The sequence below is a fragment of the Lepisosteus platostomus genome, chromosome 12 (assembly GCF_059453375.1).
Source record: "Lepisosteus platostomus isolate fLepPlt1 chromosome 12, fLepPlt1.hap1, whole genome shotgun sequence".
In the NCBI taxonomy this organism is placed as follows: domain Eukaryota; kingdom Metazoa; phylum Chordata; class Actinopteri; order Semionotiformes; family Lepisosteidae; genus Lepisosteus; species Lepisosteus platostomus.
Window position 1 is genome coordinate 3,162,409 of NC_142622.1, and position 27,663 is coordinate 3,190,071.

The 27,663-nt window shown below is 39.4% G+C and overlaps 1 protein-coding gene across 1 annotated transcript in view; it reads right to left on the reverse strand.

The window, feature by feature from the left end:
• Positions 1–4,060: 4,060 nt before the first annotated feature.
• scin (scinderin) overlaps positions 4,061–27,663 on the reverse strand; it is a 29,550-nt gene continuing 5,947 nt past the window's right edge. Inside the window, exons 4-16 of the mRNA XM_088600459.1 lie at positions 20,781–20,930; positions 15,925–16,017; positions 15,494–15,626; positions 14,792–14,880; positions 13,739–13,954; positions 12,460–12,581; positions 11,161–11,251; positions 9,583–9,753; positions 8,042–8,219; positions 7,140–7,261; positions 6,818–6,895; positions 6,419–6,479; positions 4,061–5,809 (exon numbers count right to left, since the gene is read on the reverse strand). Of these exons, the coding sequence (XP_088456585.1) occupies positions 5,637–5,809; positions 6,419–6,479; positions 6,818–6,895; positions 7,140–7,261; positions 8,042–8,219; positions 9,583–9,753; positions 11,161–11,251; positions 12,460–12,581; positions 13,739–13,954; positions 14,792–14,880; positions 15,494–15,626; positions 15,925–16,017; positions 20,781–20,930 (1,677 nt within the window). The 3' untranslated portion in view covers positions 4,061–5,636. The remainder of the gene's footprint in view (positions 5,810–6,418; positions 6,480–6,817; positions 6,896–7,139; positions 7,262–8,041; positions 8,220–9,582; positions 9,754–11,160; positions 11,252–12,459; positions 12,582–13,738; positions 13,955–14,791; positions 14,881–15,493; positions 15,627–15,924; positions 16,018–20,780; positions 20,931–27,663) is intronic.

The following is a 27,663-nucleotide window of genomic DNA, read 5'->3' on the forward strand; positions in this document are numbered from 1 at the left end:
GGTCCCGCCCACGGAGGGGCCGCCTGGCCGCTGATTGGCCACCCGCTGGGGCAGCGCGCCCCTCTCCGGGGCTCCTGATTGGCGGAGGGCGGTGTCCGTCCGCTGCCCCCGCCCTCCTCGCACAACCACCTGTTGCTGTCACGCGCAGAAGTTATTGGCCAGCCCGGGCTCGCGGCGCTGCCGGCTCGGTTTTGCAGGCATGGGCATGGCTTATTTTAAGCTCAGCAAAGATAGCAGGGCGCTACTAAATTAATACGCGGTACAGACAGACTGGGAACTTTGCTTTCTGGCACAGGAAAGGAAAACCGACCTGTGAAAACAAGCAGTAGTGTCTCAAAGCAAATACTCCAGCACAACGCTGATATAAATGTACTGTACGTAGGTGACAGGTGTGATTGAATACGAGAAAACCCTATAGAAAAGACATTACTGCACCAGCGGTACTGAATATGTAAGCGAAAATGAGTTTTTAAAGTGCTCCGTTAATTGTGATATCGATGCGTTTCGTGCGTTGTTTTTTTTTAAACAAATATATGCACAGTCCTCTAAGCGTTTGAAAGTTTTTTTTTTCTTTTAAACATGACGGTCTGTGGAAACAGACAACATCAGATAGATTAGATTTAACACAAAAAAGTGGAAGATTAGTGCTGATTGTGGTCTGTGAAAGCGCCGTTAAACGTTATTGGATTACTAAACCAACATCGCTCTTGTTTTGCTTCCTAGAAGAACCAGATGTCATTCAAATAATGCATTTACTATTCCCAAATACAAACAATGTAGTTGTGAGTTCATTTATATAATCTGATTCACGCGCACTTGGCCCGACAGCGCCATCGTACGGACTGACTATATTAAAGCACCCCGTGTTTACTTTCAAAATGATTGGTCGCCCGTTGCAAGTCACGCCGTAAGACGCCAGACTCCTCTGTCCTGTCCGCTATTCCGGGCGACAGCTGTGCGTCTGTCTCGTTCAAGCCCTGAAGGAAACGGTGTAGAAACTGAAATCAGTTTAACCAACTAATCCTTTATTTATTTATTTTGTTTTTTCACCGACATTCTGAAGAAATTGGACCATTTCAGTCTTGAATAGAGAAGACTACTAGGGGTCTTGATGTCATATTTAAATTTGTGAGAGTGTGAAACACACTACCCAGTTATGGTAGTGTTGTTGATACCATGGCTTCTGAAAAGAAACAGATCTTTTTTTCATCAGTTAGCCACTATCAGCCATATGGGCAAGATGGGCTGAATGCCCTACTCTCATTTGTAACCTTTCCCATGTCCTTAAATTCACGCGGTAAAAGCCATTGAAATATATATTCTACAGCTCAGTGAGAATTAAGGGCAGGGAATTCTAAATAAGATAAAGATTTGGAATTACTGGATAAAAACCAGACAAAGACAAAAGGTCTGACACTGACCTACAAATCAAATAAATAAAATATCTTCATTAGCCAACTGGCACTTACCTAGTGTAGTATTTTAAATATGGATTATTAAAGCTCTTGCTTCTATCATAACATTCTTAATTGATAGGAAAGGGGAAAGCTCTTGTCTAATAGTGTTGGCTATGTGTATAATCAGCATTAGTAAAGACTCAACTGGAAAGCACAATACTGCATCTCAGAATTATACTGAAGACACCTGATAAGTTGGCAAAGACATACTTCAAAAGTAAAAATAGTACAAGAGTGATGAAATTGAATGGCAACCAGAAAACTGCAGAGTGGGAGTCAGACAACACCTGTCAATTTGAAGATGATATGTTTTACAATATATTTTACAATTAAACAGTATTGGTCAAGGCTATACAATTTTACAATAAACCCGCTTCAAATATAAAGTTGAAAATGCCCCAGCCGTGTAATTGCAAATTTGACTACTTTAAATGCTCTGTGACTAGTATTGTAGATAGTATTATTCATTTAACTCTTTAAAAAACAGCTAACCTATTTGTATGGGTGGTGTATGGGAAGACAGAGAAACAATGATGTATGAAACTGCAGTATATACAGAGCCCTCACAATTGCTGTCCTCAGCAGTTCCAGCTAGAGAAGATGCCACATTTACTGAGCAGGATGATGGAGATCCCCAGCAGGGCAGCTGTAACAAAGGCTTCAGTGTGTGGCTGAACAAGGGAACTCAAGCTAACTCTGCAAAAAACTGGAAGGTCCAATAACCTCTGCAAAATCTGACTCAGTCTGCCACGGGAGAGTGTCCAATGAGCTGCAAAGGGAAATTGCCTGTAACAAGTCAGGCCCTGTCAGACTCTTCAAGCACCAGGTCGTGTAAGGACGACTCTTCTCTCAAAATATCGTAATTACTGAAAGGAAGAGAGGAATGGCAAAACCATGCTCCAGTCCTGTCCAACACACTTGAACGTAAGGGTCTGCGAATCACCAACACACGATGGGGCAAAGGACGTTCCTTCATGGGGAAGCTCCATCACGAGCCGTTTCGGTGAGCTGTACTGCTGCCGAAGTGGAGAGGTCCAGACAGCACAGCCACGCAGGGCTGCTGTGGAGTATGGGAGTTGCAGAGGCAGGATTAAATCATACCATCTCATAATATATCTTCATAATAGCTCAGTGTCCTTCAACCTGAGAATGTCAAGAGTGGGGTAACTGATTCCATCTTCAGCTGGGGTGGATTCCTGCCCGACTCCTTCTGTAGATCACTTCTCCGACAGGACGGAATGGCCTTCCTCCAAGCATTTTAAAAACAGCTATTCGGCACACGTTTATACGATTCAAAACTAAATGTGAAAAAATCAGATGTAGTTTCAGTTACCTGCAAGCCACAATTTGTATAATGAATTTCCAGGCACTGCAGGTAAGGAATCAGATCCTGAAACATGACATGTGGCGTTTATAACCACGAAGAATATCTTTTCCTCACATTACAAGCAAGATTACCTATGTCTGTTTGTTTGCGGTGTCATATGGCATAAAATATGGTACAGGGACAAATACTATATACAAAGGTATCAATATAAAGAGTACAGGATAAATTCAAAATCCTGACACATTATTTTTTTCACATTAATATATTAATGTACTGTTGTAATAATATACACTGTTGTAATAACATAATATGCAATGTGTCTAAAAGGTATTTGAAGTTTTCTTCAGCATATACAAGTAGTACTCCTTTATTTGACCATTGCCCCACCTTGTGGTCGAACTGTAGTATTGCACATATTTAATAATAGCTTTGTTTTGAAATTTGCCCATATATTTTCTGAATAACTGATCTACAGTTATTCTAAATTTGAATCCTCGTGGCTGACTGCATCCAGGCAACTGGTAATTTAATTAGATACACCACAGATTCTCTACACCTGCACTTCTTTCACATTTAGCTTTTCTACTGCAATTAGCTGCAGTGCATAAGTGCTCCAAGCTCTACTTCCACATGATACAGATACTTGGGAGTTGAGTTGACTTCACTGAACATTGAGCTACAGGCTGCCAGGATTTGCAGCTCAGTCTTGTTGTTTTTCTAAATTACCTCCAGAAGGTGGAGCAATCTGGTCAGCAGTCATCCCACAAGTCACAACTGGCAGCCCACTGAAGCTAAGCAGGTGTGAGCCTGGTCATTACCTGGATGGGAGACCTCCTGGGAAAGCTAAGGCTGCTGCTGGAAGAGGTGTTAGTGGGGCCAGCTGGGGGTGCTCACCCTGTGGTCTGTGTGTGTGTCCTATCCTAATGGCCCAGGATAGTGATGGGGACACTATACTGTTTAAAAGAAGGTGCCGTCCTTCAGATGAGACATAAAGCAGAAGTCCTGACTCTTTGTGGTCATTAAAAATCCCAGGGAGTTTCTTGGAAAGAGTAGGCATGTGACCCTGGTTTCCTGGCCAAATTTCCCATTGGCCCTTACCAGTCATGGCCTCCTAAGTTCCCGCATCTCTGAACTGGCTTCATCACCCTGTTCTCCTCTCCACTGATAGCTGATATGTGGGGAGCATACTAGTGTATTTAGCTGCTGTCATTTCATCCAGGTGGGGCTATACATTACACACATTAAGTGGAGTGTCCAGAAAAGCACTATAGAAGTGTAAGGAAGGAATTACAGTTTTTTATTTTTGAGTCACAGTATTAGCCAAGGCTGTATTAGATATAGTCACACATCTTTGATTTATTCCAGTTGACTCAAATCTGACTAAAACCACTTTTGCATCAAGTCGACTAAAATCAAGTCGCATTTGGGTTCTGCTGTTAAATTTAGTTATATAAAATGTATAAAGGTTTCAGTTTAATTCATTGTTAGGCTTTGGAATATTATGGAAATTAAGTTTAGTCCTTTTTAATTAACAATTAAGACCATTCTGATTTGATAGCCTCTAAATCCATATTAATGTTTTACCACGCTAAGCAAGGAACAAGTGCATAAAACAGATTAGGAACCCTTTGTGTTACTCTAACAAAATATAAGAACCATGAGCTAATTTGCATTCACACACAGACAAAAATCATGAAACTAATTGGATTTGAAGGATTCATTTCACTGAGTTGGAATAGTGGACTGTTTTACACTAGTGGGCAGAGTGGTGGCACTGTGGCTAAGGATCCGTGCCTGTGGCTGGAAAGTTGTTGGTTCAAATCTGATGGACAACAGAGGAATCCTACTCTGTTGGGCCCCTGAACAAGGCCCTTAACCCCAACTGCTCCAGGGGCGCTGTATAAATGGCTGACACTGCGCTCTGACCCCAAGCTTCTCTCTCCCCGCCTGTGTGTCTCATGGAGAGCAAGCTGGGGTATGCAAAAAGACAAATTCTTGCAAGATGAATGCAAGAAATTGTATATGGCCAATAAAGTGATCTTATCTTATCTTTTCTTTGGTCTTCGACAATATGACAGGTGGATCTGGATCTCCTGACTTCTGATACTGAGCCAGGTTCGCTTCCAGTTCTGCTCTGCAGCAACACCATTGCAAATCAAGATATTATTCTTTGCCCTAATATACTAAAGCCCACAGCATATGCTCTACATGATTTATGTATTTTCTGTTTGTTAATTTATATAATTCTAAGAGTCAATTATGAGCTTTCCATACTGCATGAACTGTAGCTCAGATTATACTAATTTTATGTGGCAGAATAATTGAGGGAAAATTTTGGTTTTACCAAGATGCACCTCTGCTTAGATTGAATTTGAGAAAAATGTAAGATCAATTAAAGATGCATAGAAAGCATACTGTACTTATTGAGATTTTTAATGCTTTTATATTATTATACTTCAAGGATAATTAACAATTGCTACTTGCTCCATTATCTTTGCCATCTGCTGTCATTTCCGGATCATGATTTAAGTCTTTTCAGAAAAGAAGAACACAAATAACCAGTGCTACAGCAAAGGTAAACAGCTGGCAGATTTGTTTTTTTTTTAGTTCGTCTGCACGATAGAACAACTATTCCTGAGCATTTTTACAATCTTAAAGGAAAGAAAAGGAACATTATGATTAAAAAGTAATAGCTTGATTAAAATATACCCCACCATTAAAATGTATCTTTTCTTGCGGCACGTATAGCATACATTTTGAAAAAATAAAGTTCTGAACACTTATCATGTTTTTTTTTTTTAGCAATGTCAGCAAAGCACACAGCAGGCACTTCAAGAGTCACGCTTGCGGTTTTATGCAATGTTAAGAGAACTCATGGCTCTAGACGCAGGATCGCTTTCCCACTTGGAGGAATCCCAGGCCAAAAACCATCCTGTGAAGTTTGGTGGTTCGTGGCCCTGCTTCACGATGACCACCGGGGTTCTCCTGTCCCGTCCTGATGGATCAGTCTCTATGTAACGCCTTGCTGCAATTTGTCGAACAAGCAAAGAAGAATTTCAAAACCAGTATACCAGCAATTAGGTCATGAGTGCAGACAAGGCCTTATACTAATTGAAAGAGTTATTTCTATTCACACATCCACATGGTGACAATGGTAAGAATGGTGATGTAAATGACAAAATCTCACTGATATGAAATGTACTCTTGCTGGTAAAGATCTATTGACATCTAAAGAAGATGGCAAGTTGATGGGGATTAGTAATATATTGTGAGTCACAAGTCATATTGACAGCATGTAAAGCTATCTTTCTTCCTCTTAACTGGCATACAAAATACAAAAAAAGATGCAAACCTGTGGAGACAAATGACAGAATCTCATAATTTAGTCAACAAAGTGGAAGACTTCTTTAAATTTGACCCCTTCAGTGATTTCAGGATCATACACTTTCTACACACTGTCACTTTATAGAAGGTAAATTAAACATTTTTAGCATCATCATAATTCATCATAAGTGATTTAAATGATTAAATCAGAAGAAGAGAAACTTTGCAGAGAAACTTAATTTCTTTTAATTCTAATACGATGTTTGCAGGTAAACTATTTAACCTGAATATCCCTGGTTGAAGTTCATACCTGATTTCACAGACTCAGTTTTTTCAACCTCATTTGCATCCTTTCCAATCCAGATGAAGACCTTTAAAAGTTAAATTCAATCTTTTAAAAATGTTTGTTTTAGAAAAAAAAACAAATATAATATAAATATAATAATAATAATAATAATAATAATACACATGGACATGTATTTAGCAATATCACCTAGAAGTGAAAAGGCACATGAACATGTACCGATTTATTTTCAAAGGAAATATTTGTCAACATTATGTTTTTTATTTATAAGAAATGTGTACATTTTGCAATAGTTTGCAAAACCTATAATTATCTGAGATGTTATTATATACAGTATTAATATGAGAAGTGTAAAACAAGGCTGGGTCATTTTCTCCGCATAAAAGCTTGATAGTTATTATATACCTGATCCCAGACATCCAGCAACATGACATCATCTTCAGCCAAGTCGTCCTGTGTGAATTCACCGGGCACTTCTTCAATCTGAATAAATTAATAAAGAAACACATTCTATCGAAAACTTTAGAACACCTTCTTACTCTACTGATGTCCACGTTCCCCATAGTAGGCAATTGAGTCTCTCGGTTGAAAAAAATAAAATGTTTTCAATATTTTTAAACATCACTTAAAGTTCTTAATGCTTTTTTTTCTCCCATGCTTTTCAGAGGTGCATTCTGGTAAAAAAAATAGCGACAACAGCAACAAAAATACAGTAGTGAGTACTCACAATAAACCTGCCCGTCTTGTTTGAGCAGCCATAGAGACATGGAGGATGGCTGATGGAGCTGCTTTCCAGAAGGTCGGAGGTTTGATACTCTTTCTTCCCACCCAGTGCCTTCCAGAAATCAGCTGCAGAACATGCAGAATATTGGCAAGGGCATCCAGAGCTCTGGAAACACTACAAACAGTTCTTTCAATTTGTCTGCTCCACCAGAACTGGACGGTTACTAAATGAAGACATGTCTGTGAAATTCTTTTGTTTGATCTGTGCTTGCTATCGTGGTACAGTATACAAATCGGATTACAATTATCCTGCTTAAGGTTTGTTGAGGTGTGATTATGAAGTCAAGAATGACCAGGTGATGAGTATCAGAGCAAGAAATACAGAAAAAACATGAATCTCCTAAATGTCAGACCTTCGGGACAGAGCATACACCTGATGAAAGTTTTTTGAAAGGTACTGCAGTGGGCCAGCCTGCTGCCCCACCTGTCTAAAGGCCTCCCTGTGTGGCAGGTGTATGGACCCCAGGACCAGACTGGCTGACAGGTGAGGCAGAACGAGAAAGCTGAGACATTCCTGGTCACACTGTCACTCCGTTTCAGATCTCATCAAGGAAAGGATCAGGAAGGAGGAAGAGGAGTTTTGCTCATTTGACTTCTTCTGATTGATTTGAGTTGAGAGGTCTGACCCTGTTTTCATTTCTAAAATGGATCATTTAAAAGAAGTACTTTGAGTTTGAATACCCTCTGTCACCAAGCTTCCCAGATACCCGCGGGGCAGGCCGGCCACAGCTGCATTATCACAATATTGTGGAGGAGCATTTCATACATTTTCATTTTGATTTGCTGAATGCGACAGATGTACCGTACATGCTCAGAAACAGTCAACATTCCTAAATTTGAGCAAACCTGGTTCTTCTCCTTCTACAATCCTGCTGGCTTTGCAGTGAAGCGCTTTGCTTATATATTGGGCTCCTTTCTCTTCTTCCTCACTGGCTCCTTTTCCTATCCAGATATGGCCATCGCCACTTGGAAGCTTCAGAAGGAAAGCATCATTGGAGTTCAGACTCTGAGCGTCTGCATCCACCTAGACAGAAAAAACACGAGTCTGTCAGAGAGCTTGGAATCAAATATAGTGTACTTTAGTTCTGGTAGGAAAAATAAGAAGTTCTAAGAATGAACAAGGAAATTTCCCACCAAGAATGGAAAAACGCAATTTTCAAAAATAGTCCAAGTTTTACATCATTATTTTATTATAAAACCTGTCATGTCATGTTTACATTTTAAAAGGTTAGCTGATTTGTTGACCGTGGGAAGAGTATTGATTTATGGGATAACATAATATTACAATTTAATCATGTACTTTTATAAAACTGCAAAGTGCTCCATGTCAAGTTAGAATTACCAGAATATGTTGATGCGGAACCTGTATAAAGTACCACTAAAAAAAACCCCAAAATATTAATTAATGCAAGAACTACAGAAATATAGACACGTCCCACTTGATAGAAGAAGAGGACTACTGACATGAGTAACAGCTGTCCGATTGTGAGAGAATTTGCCCAGGTCTTCTCATTACTAGCTCAGAGACAGAGAGGAAATCGGCTCTGTGAGGGAGAGGCTACATTCCGGAAGGTCGGGGGTCACCACGCTTGAACCAGAACTGCCACATCCTTCTGATCCATCTGTGTGATCAGTCTGCATGAGGAATTCTGGGCAGGAAGAACCTGAGCATCAGCAGTAAGTGATCTGTTGCCTCGGAGGTTGTTTGGTGTTAACAAGCTGGCGGCTGAGAAGTGGCATTGTCATCTTCAGTTAACCGAGAGACTGTGACAGAGAAAGGGTCAGTCCTATTCTGTGCAGACCTAAGGGAAAGTAGCATGTGTGTGGAGAGCATAATGTTGACTGCTGAGTGCTTCAAGCCAACCAGTGGGACAGCAGGAGTGAGAAGATGTGGGGAGGAACCTTGCTTAGCATAAGAATACATCGCTGAGGTCCTTGAGCCATCTCTTCCATTCCTGCAAGCCATTCAGGAAGTGGTGCTTTTCCAACAGAACAATGTGAGACTCGCATGACCATAGTTCAACTTGAAGAGAGCGATTTCCAGGAACCATCTCGTCTATGCAATCAAATTTAAATATCAGCGTGTGAGCAAAGACTGTGTTTATTTAGCAGTTTCAGTTCGGTGACATTTCATCGCGGGCGATGAACTGTTTCACAGAAACCAACGAACCTGCTATAATACACTGTATAAAATGTTTAGTACAGAATGTGTATGGCAGGAACTTGAGTGGTATTACTTCTTTAAAGCTGTGTGGAACCATTTCTTACAATTTTGATGACAGTTGTTTTATTTCAGCGGGTGGTGTCAATAACTATGTATTAATGGGTTTTGCCTTTTGAATGCGGGAGACTGCTCTCGTGCTCTTCAGATATTGGCTTTCTCTTACCTCAGAAATCCTTGTGATGATTCCCAGGTTCCTCCGCACCTGGAAGAGGCGAGTGGGGGCAGCTGGGTCCTGCCCCCCCTTCCTGGAGGTTCCGTTTTTATAGACCACCAGGGGCTTGTCTTTGAACAAGCTCAGTAAATGCACTGGTTCTTTGCCTTGCGACACCCTCACCTAGAAGAGCAATTCAGCACACAGCTTAGTTTACCTTCTCCGCTCCACCAGCACAACCCGCGTCTTTAATATGTGAGGAGCATCTGCACAAGACTTTTCTCAGTTGTATTTTAAACCGGACCCTTGTTCATGTTTCAGAAATGCTCAAGAAATGCAAAACAAACTGTTATACCTTAGAACATCAAGTTCATCGAATAAAATAATGTAATTTAACCGCATTCATTATTAACTTAAACACAATTATGATGCTCCAAGTAGCATAAAATAGCAATAGCAATAAAGGTTGCAGCCCAGTGGATAAACAATGGAGTTATAGTGGATATATAATGGAGGTCGTTCTGAATTGTAACAGTACAGGATATTGCAGCAGAATTGTAGCAGTATATTATTGGTGTATTATTATTATATATTATTGGTGCCTAAATCCCTAGGATGCAAAGAAGAGGGTTCGTATCCTTTCTAGGTCTCTGGAGCTGTACCCTTGAGCATTCATATATTCTGGTGTATGAATGAAAGCACACCAGGCCAACACTGTAAATAAGAAATTTTCTCAGCGTCAGCCTCTTTGTGTTGTTCTGCTCATGGCCTCCAGGTGGCGCTTTAATGCCATTAGTGGCGCACGCTCAGGACTGCAGGGCTGGGAGACTCTCACGTGGGCCAGAGCCCTGGAGGTTCAACGAGTGATTTTCAAGGAGATATTGATTAATGCTTTAAAAAACAAAAAAAAACAATCAATTCCATCTAGATAAGACAGGAGATAAAAACTATAGCTCCCTGAAAAATGCAGTTCACCGTCACTGTTTTATAAAAACACCCTGCTACTCTGCTGCTCATACACACAAACAAATAATATCTATTTTGTGGAATTATGCATTCAGTTTTCTCAAGAAGGCTTGTTTTTATGGACTTATTTACTGTATATAGGTAATGCATACAATAGTACATTCATACACTATATGTACTGTATATGTTTAATGAAATAATTAATGAATAATATTCAATAATAAACTAAGACAACAACTAATTCAATTTTTGCAGTTCTGTGCAGTAACACAGAACAGTTTTACTGTAAGAGAAACATTTGGATAAACATTTCTGGAAAGATGAAAATGCAGAAGAACCATCTCAAAGAAAAGCATAGTTGAAAAGCTACAGTCTTTAAACATAGAGTGCTGCAATCCTGTATGAACAGATTATTCTTAAATAAGTTGGTTTCGGTTTGGAATTGCAATAAACTAAATGAAACATTGCTGGTTCGCAGGAGAGCTGAATCAGGAATTTAAAAAAAATGTAGAACGTGCAGATACAGATTTTGTTTATGTACAAAGCAGTGAAAACAAGCGTAGCTGACTCATTTACACCGGTCTTGTAAAACAAGCCACTGTCCATTTCGGAAGAATAGTCTACCTGAACTGCTTGCCCTCCGAGGGACCGATCCAGCTGGACCGTGAGGAAAGCAGAGGCAGTGAGCTCGTCGCGAGTGGCACTGGAACCCTGCCTGAAAATTGCATGGATATTAAAGCTGAGATCACTAAGGACTGATTATCACAGGTACATTCCGAGTGACGAAAAGATGAGAGAGCACCACAGTGAGTAGGCATCCAAATATGACTTCTAAAACACAATCGACCCATGTTTGGATTTCTAAACCGCTGCGAAGACCACTACTACTGCTACTGCCATTGCTACTGCTACTATAAAAATAATAGAACAATCACAAAAAGAAGCCTCTTTCAAAAATAGGTTTTCTGACTGGATTAAAAAGCACCCGGTGTAGCTGAGTTTAGTACAAAGCAACACAGGGTTCCGTCACCTGTAGGGTGGAGAAGACCAGTTGGGACACTCAGTTAACCAGACAGCTTAGCGAAGGTTACCAAATAAAATCAATCAACTGGGATGTGGAATTTTGAAGAAAACCCATTTATGAATTTAGATGCAATTTATTGTATCTTCAGCATTGTGATCTTGATAAAAGCCAAAGAGACCAGAAACCATCAGAAATTGGGAGGTGTGAATGCACAGGCCTTACTGTATGACAGTATGTTTACACGCTTCAACATGTGAAATGCTTTAATGACTTTTAAGTGATATTATTTCTGCAGAAGCTGCTTTAACGTTAATTAAACTGTTTGAACTGTACTGTATCAAAGTGCTGGATCACTTTTTGTGATGTGGTTTGACAAAAACATCCTTCCTGGTGAAAAAAGCTTCTGAAGTAGAAAGTGGAGTGAAGAAAAAGACATTAATACTGATGTATGTGTGCTCTGAAAGCTTTTTAACAACCCTATTTTCATGATAACCTAGTTGGCAAAAGGAACTAGGCAGCTTATTTCTGCACGTGCACAGTAGTTCCAAAAGCAAGAAGAAACTTGTCTTCTTAATTCCTTTTCAGCTAACATCACATTTGCTTTATCTGTGGGACATCTCTGGGTTTGATATCGGTTTCTTGTGTTTAAATTAAGCATCATGGTGGTGCAAACCTCACTGGATGTGCATTGCAGTACATATGTGTGAACCCCAGACAGCAGAAAACACAAGTCATAAAAATAATGTGCTGTTTCAAGCAACATGAGACCTCTGCAGACTTCAAACACATTGCCTCCCATGAACTTGTATTATTTAATGTATACATAGTGCGGTAAATAAAGAACTGTCTCTGAGTTTATCATTTCATCATAATGCACAGGAATAAAGTAATAAACTTACCAGGTGTAGATGATCTGGCCTCTTGTGTAAGTGTACAGGATGATATAACAGTCGCCACCATAAAACTGACCATATGTAGCTGGCTCAACAGGGATTCTGCCACTGCTTTCAACTCTCCAGATCTAGAACACATCACAAAACATTACAAAATGAATAGAATTGAATCAAAATATAAAAGTATAGATTGCATATGTTTTGACTTCACACCTCTCTTCATCTCTCCCAACTTCACACCCCCTGAGTGTCCACTCTGCTTCTCTCCTGCTCCCGCCTCCTCTCCACTCCTCTCTTTTGTTCTCCCGTCTTTATCAGCTGCTGACTTTCCTTTCTTTCTTACACACTCCGCACCCAAAACGTTTCAATTCTTTTCTTCTCTTTTCAGCATGGAATAAGCCTTTACTTGTTCCTTTGCGACCTATGCATGCTGACGCAGCTGCCTATATGAACTAAATTGCAAATGGCAGAACATGGACGAAAGTTCTGCTCCTTCACAGCTCCTGGGTCCTGTGACATTTCAAAGTGCTTTGTTTCCTCCCACAAACCAACACCATGTTGCCGCAGTTAATTGGTGTCTCAAACAGTCACACATGAGTGGGAGTGCGTGTCCTGTGATGGACTGCCTTCCTGTCCAGGGTACTTCCTGCTTTGTGCCCACTGTCTGCTGGGTGACCCTCCAGCATGAGCTTGTGCTGGACACAAGTAACATGGTAAGATACGGTCTTTGTTTAATACTGACGGATACATTGTCCACTCCCTAGGTCAAATAATAACTTAGTAAAATATCTCCCATGCTTTTTTAATATTGGTAAATAAAATGGGAAGATTGTTTTTAGAAACATTAGGTAGGATTAAGTACATTTCATTATCCTCTGCCCTCACTTCCATTAAGCTGTACTGCGACAGAAAATAAACTTGTGAAGTGGAAATCACATGTGGACACACCCCAGCTGCTTGTGTCATCTCTTTCACCAGCTTCCCTGATATGTATCACGAAAGCCTTGCCATAAGCAGACTGTGAAGTTGTGTTTATTCCTTGTGCTGTCCGGTCCCAGCAGGTCACAGCGTGGTCATGACAGGTATTTCTGTAGACCTGTGTCGTGAATCAGTTCACTAATGACATCATTAGTAATTCACCTGAAGTACTCTCAACAGTTGGTAGCATAGAGGAGTCCCTCATATTACTGTTCATTTTTGAAAGGACTTTCTTTTCTGTATTTAAGAGTAGCCTACCTAGATGAATTAACAAATTCACATTTCCTGGTGGAACAGGGTGTATTACCTCGGTTTTCCCTGTCCCATCATCTACCATGTTGTACTGTGCTGCCATCTGACGGGACACGTGCAGTTTGGAGGCATCGAATTCCACTTGTTGGATCTTTGCAATCCTCTCTGTGACAAAAACCTTTCCGAAGCCCTCACTTTGGTTTTTGTCCTTCCAGTCCCTGAAAAACTGTTTGAAGATAGGAGTCTCCCCACCTTCCGGAAGCACTTGGATCTGAGCAATACGAAAAACAGGAATGTTTATCATCAGGGCACGTTATGCACAGTTGTCACAGTTGTTATCATTCTCCTCTGCTTTTCTAGTTATGTTTTGCAGCAGTAGTCAACTGTACAATTCAATTCAAATAATACCTGTTAGTTAAAATCTCATCACCAGAAACCAAGAAATGCTGAAATGGTGTTTGAATCCAGTTCCAGGGACATGGACAGATCCGAAGTACACAGCCAGCATCACAAACTGTGTCTGGGAATCTTTAATACGTTTTGGGAATACCTGGCATTGTGACTTTATGACAAAGGACACATAACATTATCATGTGGCCCTCAATTAAGTAAATAACAGTTTAATGTGGCTAATACGTCTACATCTAATAATAATCATAGGGAGTTCATGATAATATTTTATATAGACTGCTGCTTACACTATGAATACTGTATTTGTTAGGAATTCTTAGTCATACACTGCCCAAAATAATAGAGTATGTTCCATAGAAGAACCCATCTTGCTCAAAGTACTGAGAAGAGCTCTTCACGACCCATGACTCCAGAGGACTGTGGAATAGCAGCAGGACATTCCCTTAATGTGTTGCACTGCGGGAAAGAAGGCCGATGTAAGTGACCTCACTAGAGACGTTTTCGTGCCCATGTGCCTCTTGTGCATGAGAGTTACATCAGACTGGTTATTCTGTCAGTTCAGACAACCTCAGATGAATTTGTTTTCCCTTATGGTTTAAATACTGAATCTGTGTAGTATTTCCTACACAAGCAATTAAAATGACTTGTTAGGTAATGCAATTATTGTTTTTCTTTCATTTTAAGTATGCAAAACCACCTGTGTATTTTGAGGGTAGCCCATCTGTTTAATAAACCCTTCTGCTGTCTTCATTGCTTCTTTTCTCTCATCTGGGTTGGCATTTTTCCCTTAATGAGAAAAAACGCAGACACTGAACACACAAACGGAACTGACAAAACGATCATCTTGAGATGCTCCGAACTCAGTGAATGTCCATATGTCCATTTAAGAGATACTTCTTCAGCAATGCCGTTTTAAGAAATGTTTTAAGAAATTAATCCTAGAAAAATATATATCTTACACCTTTCATAAACAACAAGACTAGTGATGAATTATATGAGGTTCCTTTTGGGAAAATTACTTATTCTTTTTTGTGAACATGCTAAAATACCTTAAAATGAAGCTAGAATACAAGAAATTCATTGAAGCCTTTTTTTATTTTTATTTTTTTCATGTCTTGCAATCCAAATTACTGTACATGCTGTTAAAGTGAAAGAAAAAAAACATCTACTTTTTCTAAGAATCGTCACAGGACAAGACATTTACGACACCATGGACACATCTCATCAACAGTTTAAACATCCTAGTAACTGTGCTGTACGACAAGGGCCTAGGAACCTACTGCAAGTGGGTCCTAAGATCTCAAGGACTGGCAGCGATAGCACACTGTACACAGAACAGGAACAGTTTTGTCTCAACCAAAGTGCATATCATTTTAAAACAGATGAAAAGCAGCCTCACCTTTCCACACAAATATCATTTTGCTTTTCCCATGGTCCAAGATAAAGCACTCCTCCGACAGAAGAAGGCTCTGTGTGAACGGGTTTTCTTCAGACACTAAAGTCACCTGCATGGAACCAGTGGCGTCCGATACCTCATGGATAAAAGTGTAATTAATTAATTATAAAAGTACGTATGGTGATGTGGTACAACAAAAGGGTAAATTGTTGCCAAAAGGCATGGGGACATAGTTTTTTTTTTCTGCAGACCACACACTTGACACAGCTCCCCATTCCAAAATCACCACAGATAAGCAATGTCCGCTGTACACATGTGGCTGAAGACACCGGCACCGCTCACATCTGTGCCTGGCACGTCTTCATGTCAGATTCCTGAATATCCCCACTGATACACTGTGCAGACGAAAAACAACGATGTGGAACTTTCCATACCATGAAGAGCTTGGCCATTTTCCTGTTGGAAATGTCTGCCATTTCGTCATCATTTTCATCCCCATCTGGAAGATTAGGTTTACTGCCCAACACCTGGGAAGATACATAACAAAGATGGGACTCCTCTTCAGACAAGACCTACACAAGTTCATGAACAATTCACTTTATTCAATCAAATAGAGCTGTACCATCTGTTCCTTTTGCTTTACCTAATCCTCATTAACACAGAAATAAAATAAATTATAATGCGAGCGGATATTAAAAAGACTGGCCTGTTAGGGAAAAACAGAACAGGAGTGCATTTTGACATTTGAACTTTCCTTTCTTTTTCAGATGATAGCTTAAGGCATGAAGCTTCTATTCTTATCTTTGCTTTGTTGGCTCCGATGTCAAAGATGAAATGGTTCATTATTCATAATGAAACTGAATTTTCTGGTTGTCTCCAAAGTGTTTTAAATACACGTGAATGATTTATTTCTCCAACACTGGTAGTGTACTGGGGGAGTATGTACACATTTAAAACTGAGGAATTATCTGTGAGGCAAAGCTGTTTGTCTTTACAAACAATTGCTTCATTACAAATTTAACTTGTATTTCAGGAGAAGGCGATTTTAAGAGTGTTGAATCCAGCAACATACATTTTTAATATAGGTCTGTCCAAAAAAAAGCTAGATTAGAACCTCATTTTCAGCACATCAGGATATGATTCATGTGCTGTTTAGAGTCTATTCCATTTTCATATGTAAAATAAATGTAATATAAACTCTATTAAACATTAAAAATGTTATGTTTACAGAAACCTAATTGTACAATGTTAAGTTTAAAACATGAGTATGGAATATTTTAGATAGCACCAAAGAAAGGGCATCAAGACAGTTTTGTTTCAACTTTTTCTTTCAAAAAGTAGGTGAACGTCAGTTAGAAAAATATGCAAACTAACTATGTAAGCATGGGAAGTAGGAATTTGCACGCAAACAAAAGTGATGCCAGGATTTGAAATGTGGAGTGTTACTGTGAATAAGTAAATCTAAAACACTAAAAACAGAAATGATTGAAAAATGGTTTGTTGGTTTTACCAACAAAAAACATCTAACAATGAGTAGTGACAATTTATTTAGCATAATCTGAACAAATCCTTATATAGAGTACTAAAGTAAATGAAATACAGAAATGTGTGAGGTGTAAATACCATCGTTAACTCAACAAGGCTAGCTGTCTCTATGATGCATCATTACAAGTTTATTTTGATTCATGCTATTTTAATTTCTGCTTAATGATTGAAATTATCTTAAGAAACCTTCAGTGCTCCGTGCCATCTGAGGACAGGGTTGTCTTTGTATAAAATATTCTGCCAGGGCTCAGCTTTTGCTGGGGTCCAGGATTTGAAACAAGGAGGTCTTTCATTCTGTGCCTTCTCTTGAAAGGCTGACTGTGCTGATGTACAGCTCAAACTAGGAAAAAAACACATCATATCCACGTCCAAGTAAAACTCTGGCTCCCTGAGCAGGTTAAGTGTGGCTTTTATGCCTCTCCTGTTCACTTACTGTATTAGGCACTAAATAGCTTAACTCCAGATATTTATAGGACACAGTGTGTGTGTACAGTCCATCTCTTAACCTGAGATCTGTTAATTTAGACTCTCTGCTGAAGACCAGACTCCACCCAATGGGAAATGGAACCACATATGCAGCACCACGTCTGTGGAAGTCCTTCCCAAATCTCCTAGAGGCTCAGAAACTGTTGAAATTTTAAAATGTGAGTGACAACCGTGTCTTTTCTTTAAATGTAAAGCTTTAAGCTTTAAGCTTTTCCTTATGACATATATTATGTGGGTGCTGTTGTAAAGTGTTTTGAATTTCCTGAAATGTGTTTCTGAATAAAATTGACTGTTCTATTTAATTGTTGCCTTATACACACTTTAAGAGACAGAAAAATGGAATTTAATTGAACCACTGTTGCTTTCAAGTAGACCAAATGCCAGATCCTTAGCTAAATCTGAGATGAGTACTGTATGGTACAGGAAGTGGGAAAGTATTGTCATAACATAAATTTAGATTTTTGGCAACAATGTCGCCTTATTTATATCACTTTGTAAAATATTTCACAATCATTTAAATTCGACATTACAGGGAAATAAAATGTGTAGAGTGTATATAAAATATATATGCAGTGTTGAAATACATTTACAACTTTTTTGAGTCTTCTCTCCACAGCACAGTAACAAGTTGCCAGAATGGAAACATTTGAAGCTACAGTTTTTTTTTTAGTAAAGCTTCAGTACAAATTTGTGGTGGTTTGTTTCTAAGGTCTGAGTACTGTGTCGGAGTAAACATGATACAAAAACAACGAAAAACGGCTTTAATGTCCTTGAGGAGATTTCTTCCTGTGTTGTTGTAGCACTACACAGCTGATTTTCTACTGCAAAACAAATGCAAACACATTGTTTTGAAACTGGCATGCACGGTTTCAACACAAAAGCAAATCGCTTGCATTAAAATAAAAATTCAGAGTTGTTTTGCTTGTTTTTCAACTTTTACAGAAATGTATCCTGTATAAAAAGCATACAGGAGAGAGTGTGATGGCTGCAGGGAAGAGCTACCAGGAAGCTGCTTCAATTCAAATTCTGCGTACCATAATCTCTTTACTTATTCATTGCTGGCACACAGCCCAGGGCCAATCTTCACAGAAATGGGCAGCCAAAGAAAGAACAATGTCCTTACCTGAGTTTGAGATTATTGTAGACTAATTAAACTTCTTTTGATATATAAAATCCTTCCTTACGCTTATAGTTTATAACCTAGGGAATAAAACTGCAAACTGTACTGTGTTGGAATGAGGATGTTGTAAAATTAACTATAACTACATCAGATGAGCGAACATTTAGTTTTAATAGATGAGTACATCATGTAAGTATACAGTGCAGACATATATAAAAATAGCCGTCCATGGCTGCTAAGTTTTCCTTTATATGCAGTATCTGAAAATTGAAATTAGAAGTCTCCTCGGACAGTTCATCTTTCTTCCACTGTGGAACATTCCAAGGTAATTAATATTGATATTATCCTGAAATATAGTCCAAACATGTCATCTGCCAGTGATACTGCAGTGTGTGAGGGAAAGGAGTACTGGACTGTTAAGGCAGTGATAGGTAAGAGTGATGCACAACAGCGGAAGACTGAAAAGTGGACAGGTACTGTAGCCCCTGTCCGTCAGCCCTGTACTTGTGCACGAGTGCCCTCAGCTCTGGAGTGGGGCACACGTCAGGAAGTGGCACTGAGCGTTTTGCTCTGTTTTTGTGTGTGGCTGTGTGGCTTGTGTTTACCTGCTGGCCTCTGGGTGCTGCCAGCTCTGAAGGAAGGGCTGCTTAGTCTTTATCTGAGGGCATTACATTGGTTCAATATTGACTGTACTTCATACCCTTGGAAGTCCAGATGTATCTTCCAGTTGACCCTGTCTTTTCTAGCACCCACTGGATCATTCATTTTTTCATCCATGGGCCATTATCCCTGCTGTTCCTATTTTGTATGTATTTCCCCATGTTATTGTTCCCCCTTGACGTTTGAACAGGTATTTGGTATCAATCCATGTCATCATCTCCTTTTGTAAGGATTCCGGTAACTCTGTGCTATTTACAGTATTTTGAATAATGTAAAATAGGAGAAGACCACTTTATTGGCCATATATAATCTCTTGCATTAGGAAATTCGTCTTCTCACATACCCTAGCTTGCTCTCCATGAGACACACAGAGAAGCTTGGGGTTGAAGTGCAGGGTCAGCCATTATACAGGACCCCTATAGCAGCTGGGGATTAAGGGCCTTGGTCAAGGGCCCAACAGAGTAGGATTCCTCTGCCACCTGTGGGATTTGAACCAGCAACCTTCCAGCCACAGGCACAGATCCTTAGCCACAGAGCATTCTGACTGATTCCACTCCACCCCTGTCTGTCTTCTGGGAAAGAAAGTCTCCTTTATACATTGGGACCTAGCTTGTAATTTTGCAACACTCCTGAAGAACCCTATTTGTCTATTTGTGCATTTTAGGATTTGCACAGGACATCCAGGTGTGGTTTCCTGTTCTTGGCTTTTTCTAAGATCATGTGGGAAAAAGACTAAGACCCAGATTAAATAACACCGTGACCCGCCCAAGAACTGCAATTTGCAGACATGTCTCTTCATGGCCGTTCTTAGTTTGCCAGGAGTTTATGTCTTTTGGCCTTTCATTTCCCATGCTAACTGATGTCAGGTTTTCTCTTAAGCAAGTAGGTTACACTCCATTTTAATTCTCTGAATCCTGTCACGCGCCAAGCCCAATGTGTGCTATCTGCTGGACAGAGAACTGACTTGATGTATTACTGGAGTTCATAATGACAGTTTAGGAAGATTCATCTCATAAATACCCCCCAAACCATCCTGTACACCACCACAATTGCAGCAACATTTTAGTCTATGCGTTTCTGGCCAGGTTGTGGTACCCCAAACCAGGTCACAAATACCAATACTCTTTCTGCAATGGTGTTTTGGGGAGTTGTGTGTAATGTACAGGTATATTTGGAATGAAAGTTCATTTTTTGTTGGACACAAAGATGTTATATTGCATTTGTTGAAAACTAGATGTTTAAGATGTGTTTAACACAGACGTTCCGGTTCAAGTGCCGTCACTAGGTAAGGGATTTCAACAACAAGTCAAGAATGTGGAACCAGGCCTGCTTCTCTGTAATAGGTTTATTTTTCCAAAAGAGTGTGATTCCTATATAATATAGGGACTCTTCATGTCGATGGCCTAAAACACTTCACAGGTGGAAACTTACAGAAAGGATAAGAGTATACAGCTAAGAAAACAACAAGATCTCCCTTACTTTTTTCATCCTCTCTGGTTCACTTCCTTCTTCCACGACAATCAGCTGAGCCCTTCCGTTCCTCTCGTTGTCACGGATACCAGTTGCCACCTGTGCGGCCTTCAATCGCTCAAACTTGTTGCACAGGGAGCCACACCACTGGTAAATGACCTGGAGATAAAACGAAACTGATGAAGCATGGCAAACACATTCAGAACCGCCAACACATATTTATACTTCACAACAGGTTAGCTCTGTGAGCTTCATGAACAACCACTGTGGTTATCATGGATAAAAAAACTGTACTGAACGTTTTCCACATCCTAAATCCGGAGCAGTCTCTTTCACATTTTCACATTCAGTTGCTCCTTTTGAAAATGAAACTGAAAAGAAGCTTTTACAATACAACATAAATAGCCCACATTGATCTAGCCGGTAACCATATAAATAATAAAAATACCAATAAAAAATATAACCCTTGTTCGTATGGCTAAGAAATTAGTCATGTATTTGCTAAATGTCCCAATAGAGTTGGGACTGTCTTCGTTTTCCCAGTGTGCAGAGAGATAATACCACTGTTTATCCACGTAATGTGCCCACGTATCCAGATCTCAATTACTTGACCTGTGTGTTATTCTCAGTCAAGGAGGGGAAATGTATTGTGTCTTCGCACAGGAATATGATTGGATGTGTGTGATCTAGAGTTCAATGAAGAAAACAGGTACAGTGGTGATCTGAAATTTCATCTGGAAATATCTTGAAAAAACATACACCTGCGAAGTTCTTGATTTTTTAAGTGATAGTCAACATGTCAGGTCTGGAATTTGTACAGAAATTAAAAGGTTTTGTCGTCTCTTTCTTATCATCACAATGGTTATGTGAGCAACAGTATCACCTACACATTCTCCTACACCACCATAAACAGCACCCAAATATCCATTGGCTTATGCTGAAGAAAACCCTGACATAACTTTGTGTGTATGTGCTGCACGTAGACTGAACTTAGGAACATTCAGAATGCTTTGATTGAAATTGTTATATAAAAGAAAAAAACAGGAAAGGAAAACTCAAAGATGGAGGCTTATTAGAAGAGAATGAAATAAATTAACTTGATGCCTGAAAGCCGGAGTGCTTAAAATACGTCACAAATCTTAGTCTATAGACAAGACAACTCAAGGACATGGCACATTTGTCAAATGGAGAGGCTTTCAGAGGGAAATATATCAAATGTTATATAATGTGCACGTCCTTGTGGGCAAAGATGGTGTGATTCGGCCTCCTCTGAAGTTCCTGACTGTTTGGTGATGAAGTAACCAATGAGCATGCCCCTGAGCCTCATGATATTTTAACCTGATCTAATCAAAATTAAGCTGCAAGAGTTTACTCTGTTCTTTAGCCAAACAGAGACACATATCTTCAGCTGTGTGCCTTAAGTGTGAAGAAAAAAACAAGAACAAAAGAGGAGGTCATTTTACGTCAGGTTTCAGGGAAAAAAAGGATGTGCTCTTCTTACAGCGACCTGCAGTAGAGTGAGCACATCTTCACAGACTTGCAACAATACTGTTTGTGCTGTAGATATATCAGTCTTTTGCATGAAAACAGAACAATCTCTTTAAAATTAAAATGTAAATTAGAGACAAATACAGTATTGCAAACTGGGGTTTGAAAATGTATTTTCTATTGTCCAGTGCAGTAAACCCATAGGAAATCACAGTAAATGCATTGTCAAACCAATCTTCACATGGATCCTATGAGAAATCCTTAATAGAACTCTACTGCTATTTTATCATATATGCAAAATTCAATACCTACGTTCAATCAACTGCCTTTTGTAGTTTTACCTATGCTTTTTCCCCCAGCTGTACTGTACATAAGCAAATCATATTTTTCCTAATCAAACACATTTTAAGAAATAGATATTAAGTAAACATGCCTCGGTTACCGCACATGATTAGCATGATTAACATGAAAGCTTGTCAAATATTTGTAGCCAGTTAATTTAAAGGAAAACTCTAGTTTGCCATGATAGGCAGCCCATTCTGACTGTTTCATATTTACTGGCATCTGAGAAACTCATAAATGTTCATCTAAATATAACACAGAGAAAACACAACAAATGTTATTGGTTCCATTATTAATTGTGTGTTTAATTTTTTTCTGTATATAATATTTTTGCATAGACTAGAATTAGTAATTATATATGGAAAACTAGCCATAGAGATTAATCTGAGTAGAAAGCAATGAATGCTGTACTATGCATGCTTTTAAAGATAGGTTCTCATTTAAATACTGCATTTGCTAAAAACAGATATCTGATACTAAAGCTGGGCAGGATGTGAATGTTAACGCTCTGCATGTTTGCTAAGAAAAACACATAATCAAGTATCAAGTAGTGATGCCGGGCAAAACAAACAGACTGAAAGGTGTTTATTAAAACTAATAAGACATGGTTTAAAAACAGTTTCTAGGGAACTGAATGCTTGAATGCTGTGTATTACTGAAAACAGTATTGCTTTCACGGTAATGGTGGAAAATTAACAGGAAATCTACTTTTCTGTGGAAGTGCAAAGTCCGTCATATAGTGTAACTTACGCCTGTTACGGCAGTACTAATATGAAGTGTAAATACAGCAGGGCAGGGTTGTCCAACCACTGTTCCACCTCTTAAAGACTGACTGATCTTTACTTTTCAAGGAGATTCAGATCTATTACAGAATTAGAAAAAAGAAAAAAAGTTCTATTTAAATTACCAGAAACTCAAGGAGGTCTACACTTAAATATGGAGTATGGGTGAACTATTTTCTTTTTTCCACATTTGGCAAATACAAAAACGCAGTAATACAATTTGAACAAAACATGTCCTATTTGCCTGGTTCTCCTGTGGGCAGGGCAAGATGCTTTCAACAAACATGGGAATCAGGGAATTCCAGGGATGTGGAATCCAACATGTTTCACGACTCTAGTCTTATTATGCTCTAGACAGCTCTTCACCTAGGAGAAGCGTTAAAGTGATCCAATCAAGGTTTAAACAGACCTGGATATCCCTTCTCCATCAACGTCAGCTGCTGACAATTTAATGAGTCACAGAAAACCCACAGAACTGCAGACCCCCTAGGTCTAGAAATGAGATTTCCATTCTCCCATTAAGACTAAAAAAAATTATAAATCTGCACTCTAATTTTTTAGCTTTCCATTTTTTTTAATCAGCTGGAAGATATTCCTTGACTTTTCTGTGGTTTTGAAAAGCATTCTAGTAGAGGACTTAAAACGTCTGATTGGAAGAAGACACTGGGAGAGCCTTATGTGCTGGGTCTCTCTTTTTTAAAATGTTTTTTTTTTCCTCGCAGATTAGTTTTGTTGATTTAGCAATGTCTGTTTCTTACTCAAGCTTAGGTTTCCAATGCAAAACCAATGCCATTTTCTCTAAACTAAATGCTGTTATTTATATACTGAGCAGGCTCTGATATCTGCTTAGGGGCTGTGGTCACCCTGGAAAGTGGTGCATCCGGTTTTGTGGGTTTAGTACATAGCAATGCAATTTTCTTCCAATAAATGCAGTGAGTCAGATTAGCAGCAAAGTTTCGCAGGGACAGATTGGCGAATGTGCAGGGTAGAGTACAGTGAATGAGAAGCACGTGCGATGCAAGCATAAGCTTTGTTTGATTGAGTAGATTCATATGTGTAAGTCAGAAAACAGGAGGCAGTAGAGCCATCAGACCCTAGCTCACTTGAGACTGGAACTCTGTTGTGGGCAGCAGAAGACACTTTAGCGACCCAGAAGAGTAGCCTGATGTGAACTGTACTGATACTGAAGCAGGATAGGAACTGGTAGTGAATTATCGCTTGATGAAGTTTTCTAGAATTAAATGAATATGGATGGATTCCTCTAGGAACCCCAAAACAAGCAGAAATATCTAAGTTTGCAGGTTGAAGCTTTGTGGGGAGAAGTTGAGGGCTGACACTGTACCAGCTGGACACCAGAAGAGTGGGGAAACCCATCGCTGTAGCATTAACAATGAAGATACAATGAAGATAGGCTGGAGCCATAGCCATGGTAGATTGGAAGCTCAAGTAGAAACAGAGAGAAAAAAGAGGAGAGGGGGGGGCTAGTGAGATTAGAAGAAGAGAAAAGGGTGTGAGGGAGATGAAATGGCCATGGTCGATCAAAGTTCCTGAAAGTGATGACATCAGGAAAACTGAAAGAAAAGAGGAGACAGCAAGGCAGCAGCAGAGAGATGATCGTTTTCAGTGGAGAATTTAAGTTTCAAAGAGCCGCTCATTGAAGAAGAGGTGAGAAAGCTGTCACGCCCTCTACATCTAGAGGGCGTTCCTTCTCCGTCCTGTTCCTAGTTTCCCTGTGCTTCTCTTGTCCTTCTGTTGTGTCATTGTGTGGGGCTATGTATTTTCGGGGCACTCTTTGCTCCTCGCTCAGCATCGAGGGTTCGGATGTCTTGATACCCGTCTAGCACCAGGCCGTCTCTTCCGTGGCCTGAGGGCACAGGTTTCTACCACAACATCGTCTGACCCCCTGAGCCCGGGATAACCTCTGTGTTGCCCCTTTTGCCGCTATGCATAGGGTCTCTACTGCTCTCCTTGTCATTCTACGGCTTGCCCTTCCGACATCCGGACAAAAGCAACTCCGTTTCTGGTTCTGGTTTGTAGGGGGCGAATGCTTTCCAAGGTAAGGTCTTGGTAATGCCATGGGTAAGAGACACCTGTCTCCAATAAGACTGATGCACTGAGTGCTATAAAGAATTTGCACAAGCAGCGAATATTTATACCTAGGAGAGCAGAAGTGTAAGATTTGACCCCCCCCTGAACTTCTGTTAAATAACACCATAAGTATCTTTTTCTATTGAGTCAGGTTCTTCCTAGATATCAGCTTTCTTTCATTTTTTTGTTGATGACACCAGATTGATATTAATCAAGTAATAAAGGTTCATACATCTGAACTCTCACAAAACCAAATTTTCTTTTCAACTCTGCAAAGGTGTCAGCTTTAGTTTGGCTATTGGTGGGTTATAGAATGAGACCAAGTACCAGGCTGAAGAATCCTTGGGTACATTTTTGACACTCATGCAGTGCTGTGAAGGTATGAATCTGTAATCTTCATAACATTGCCCATATCCACACATATCTCACCCAGACAGAAGCAGAAAAGCTAATGCACACTTCTGTCATTTTCAGGCTTTGATGCTTGCAATACAGTGCTTGCTGGTGTATCCAGTCATGTTTTTTAACAAGTTGCAGCATGTACTGGACTCAGCGGCTTGGGTGTAAACCAAAGTTTAAATTAATGAGAATACCTAAAACTGTATATCACCTGTTTTAGTTTCCTTGCAATAATTTCCTGTGGATTTTAGAATAAAATTCAAAACATGCTTGCTCACATGTAAAGGCTTCAAAGGATTGGCTCCTGACTACACCAGTGAGCTGTAGTCTCCACCTAAAACTTATTCATTATCTGTAGATTCTGACCATATGTCAATTCCCTATACAACTCTTTGGATACAGGAACAATGTCTCCTGATTTAATAAAAATTATAATTCCTTCTCTCAGAAACATTCTGAGTCTCAGAGTGTCAGTTCAGTACAGTTTGAGTATTGCAGATGAGTATTAGATTAAACACTTATTTTTGGTAAAAAGCCAAAATGATGTTTCCAAGACTTTTTAAGTTTTAAAAGACACAGTCTGACTACAGAATGGAAATAATTACAGTGCTGGAAAAAATAAAACATTTTCATTCCAAAATAGCAACACATAAACACACCATTGAGAGACAGACATTGTGTGTGATGCACTTATACAAACTGCTTGTCTATAATTTCTGAAACAGATGTATTGTTGTTTCTAAACTACATCTTGATGTAAGGACTAAGCCAATAGCTTAAGTATCCAGAATTGCTTATCCTTCAGGTTTATACCTAAAACTCTAGTAATCATATACTCTAATCCTTCAAACAGATTGCTTTACAGGTCTAGTGTGGGTGAATACACAGAGATACACAGAATACACAGACCACCTATATGGAAATAATATCCTAGGAAGCAGTGTATCAGAGAATTAATTTAAAAGGTAGATTTTGCCTAACCAACTTATCAGAGTTCTTTAAACAAGCAACAACAAAAATAGATACAAATAGAGCAAGTAATATGGGCCATTTAGATTTCAGGCTTTTGATCAGGTTCTCCATAAAATGTGGAAGGCATTGGGAGAAATGAGAGTGTTTGGATTTAGAAGTGATTATTAAAAAGAAAAGAGAAGGTACAGATAAGAGGTGAATATTCAAATTGGGGTAGTTAGTGGAGATAGTACCACAGGGCTCTGTACTAGGACCACTGCTCTTCTTAATTTATATAAATGATTAAACTAACAACTAACAGTCAGGTTGATGAAAGAACAGGATAAGCGAAAAGAGCAGAAGCTGCAAATGAAATTCAGAAGGACTCAGATAAAATTCAAGACTGGGCAAACATCCGGCAGATGACATTTAATGTAGGCAAGTGCAGGGTTTTGCATGCAGGTAGCAGAGACATCCTGTAAACTATAAATTCAAAATCGGAAATGCTCCGTTAAAAGAAGTAACTTGTGAAAACGATTTAGGAGATTAAGGTGTCTCTAAGGAGATCAAGGCGTTGCACTATTAAGACCTTTTTTTAATATTGTATAAGAACCTGGTCACCAAAAGATTTTGCTGCTCTGGAATCATTGCAGAAAAGTGTATCCAGATACTGTAGATTCTGGTACATTAAGGATTGTCCTACACTTATGGGCTGAAAGAACCAAACCTTTTTAGTTTTGAACGGAGAAGACAATGAGGGAACCTGATTAAGTATTCAAAATTTTATAATTTCTTCATAATAAACAGTGAAATTCGAACCAAAAAATACGAGCGTAAACTAT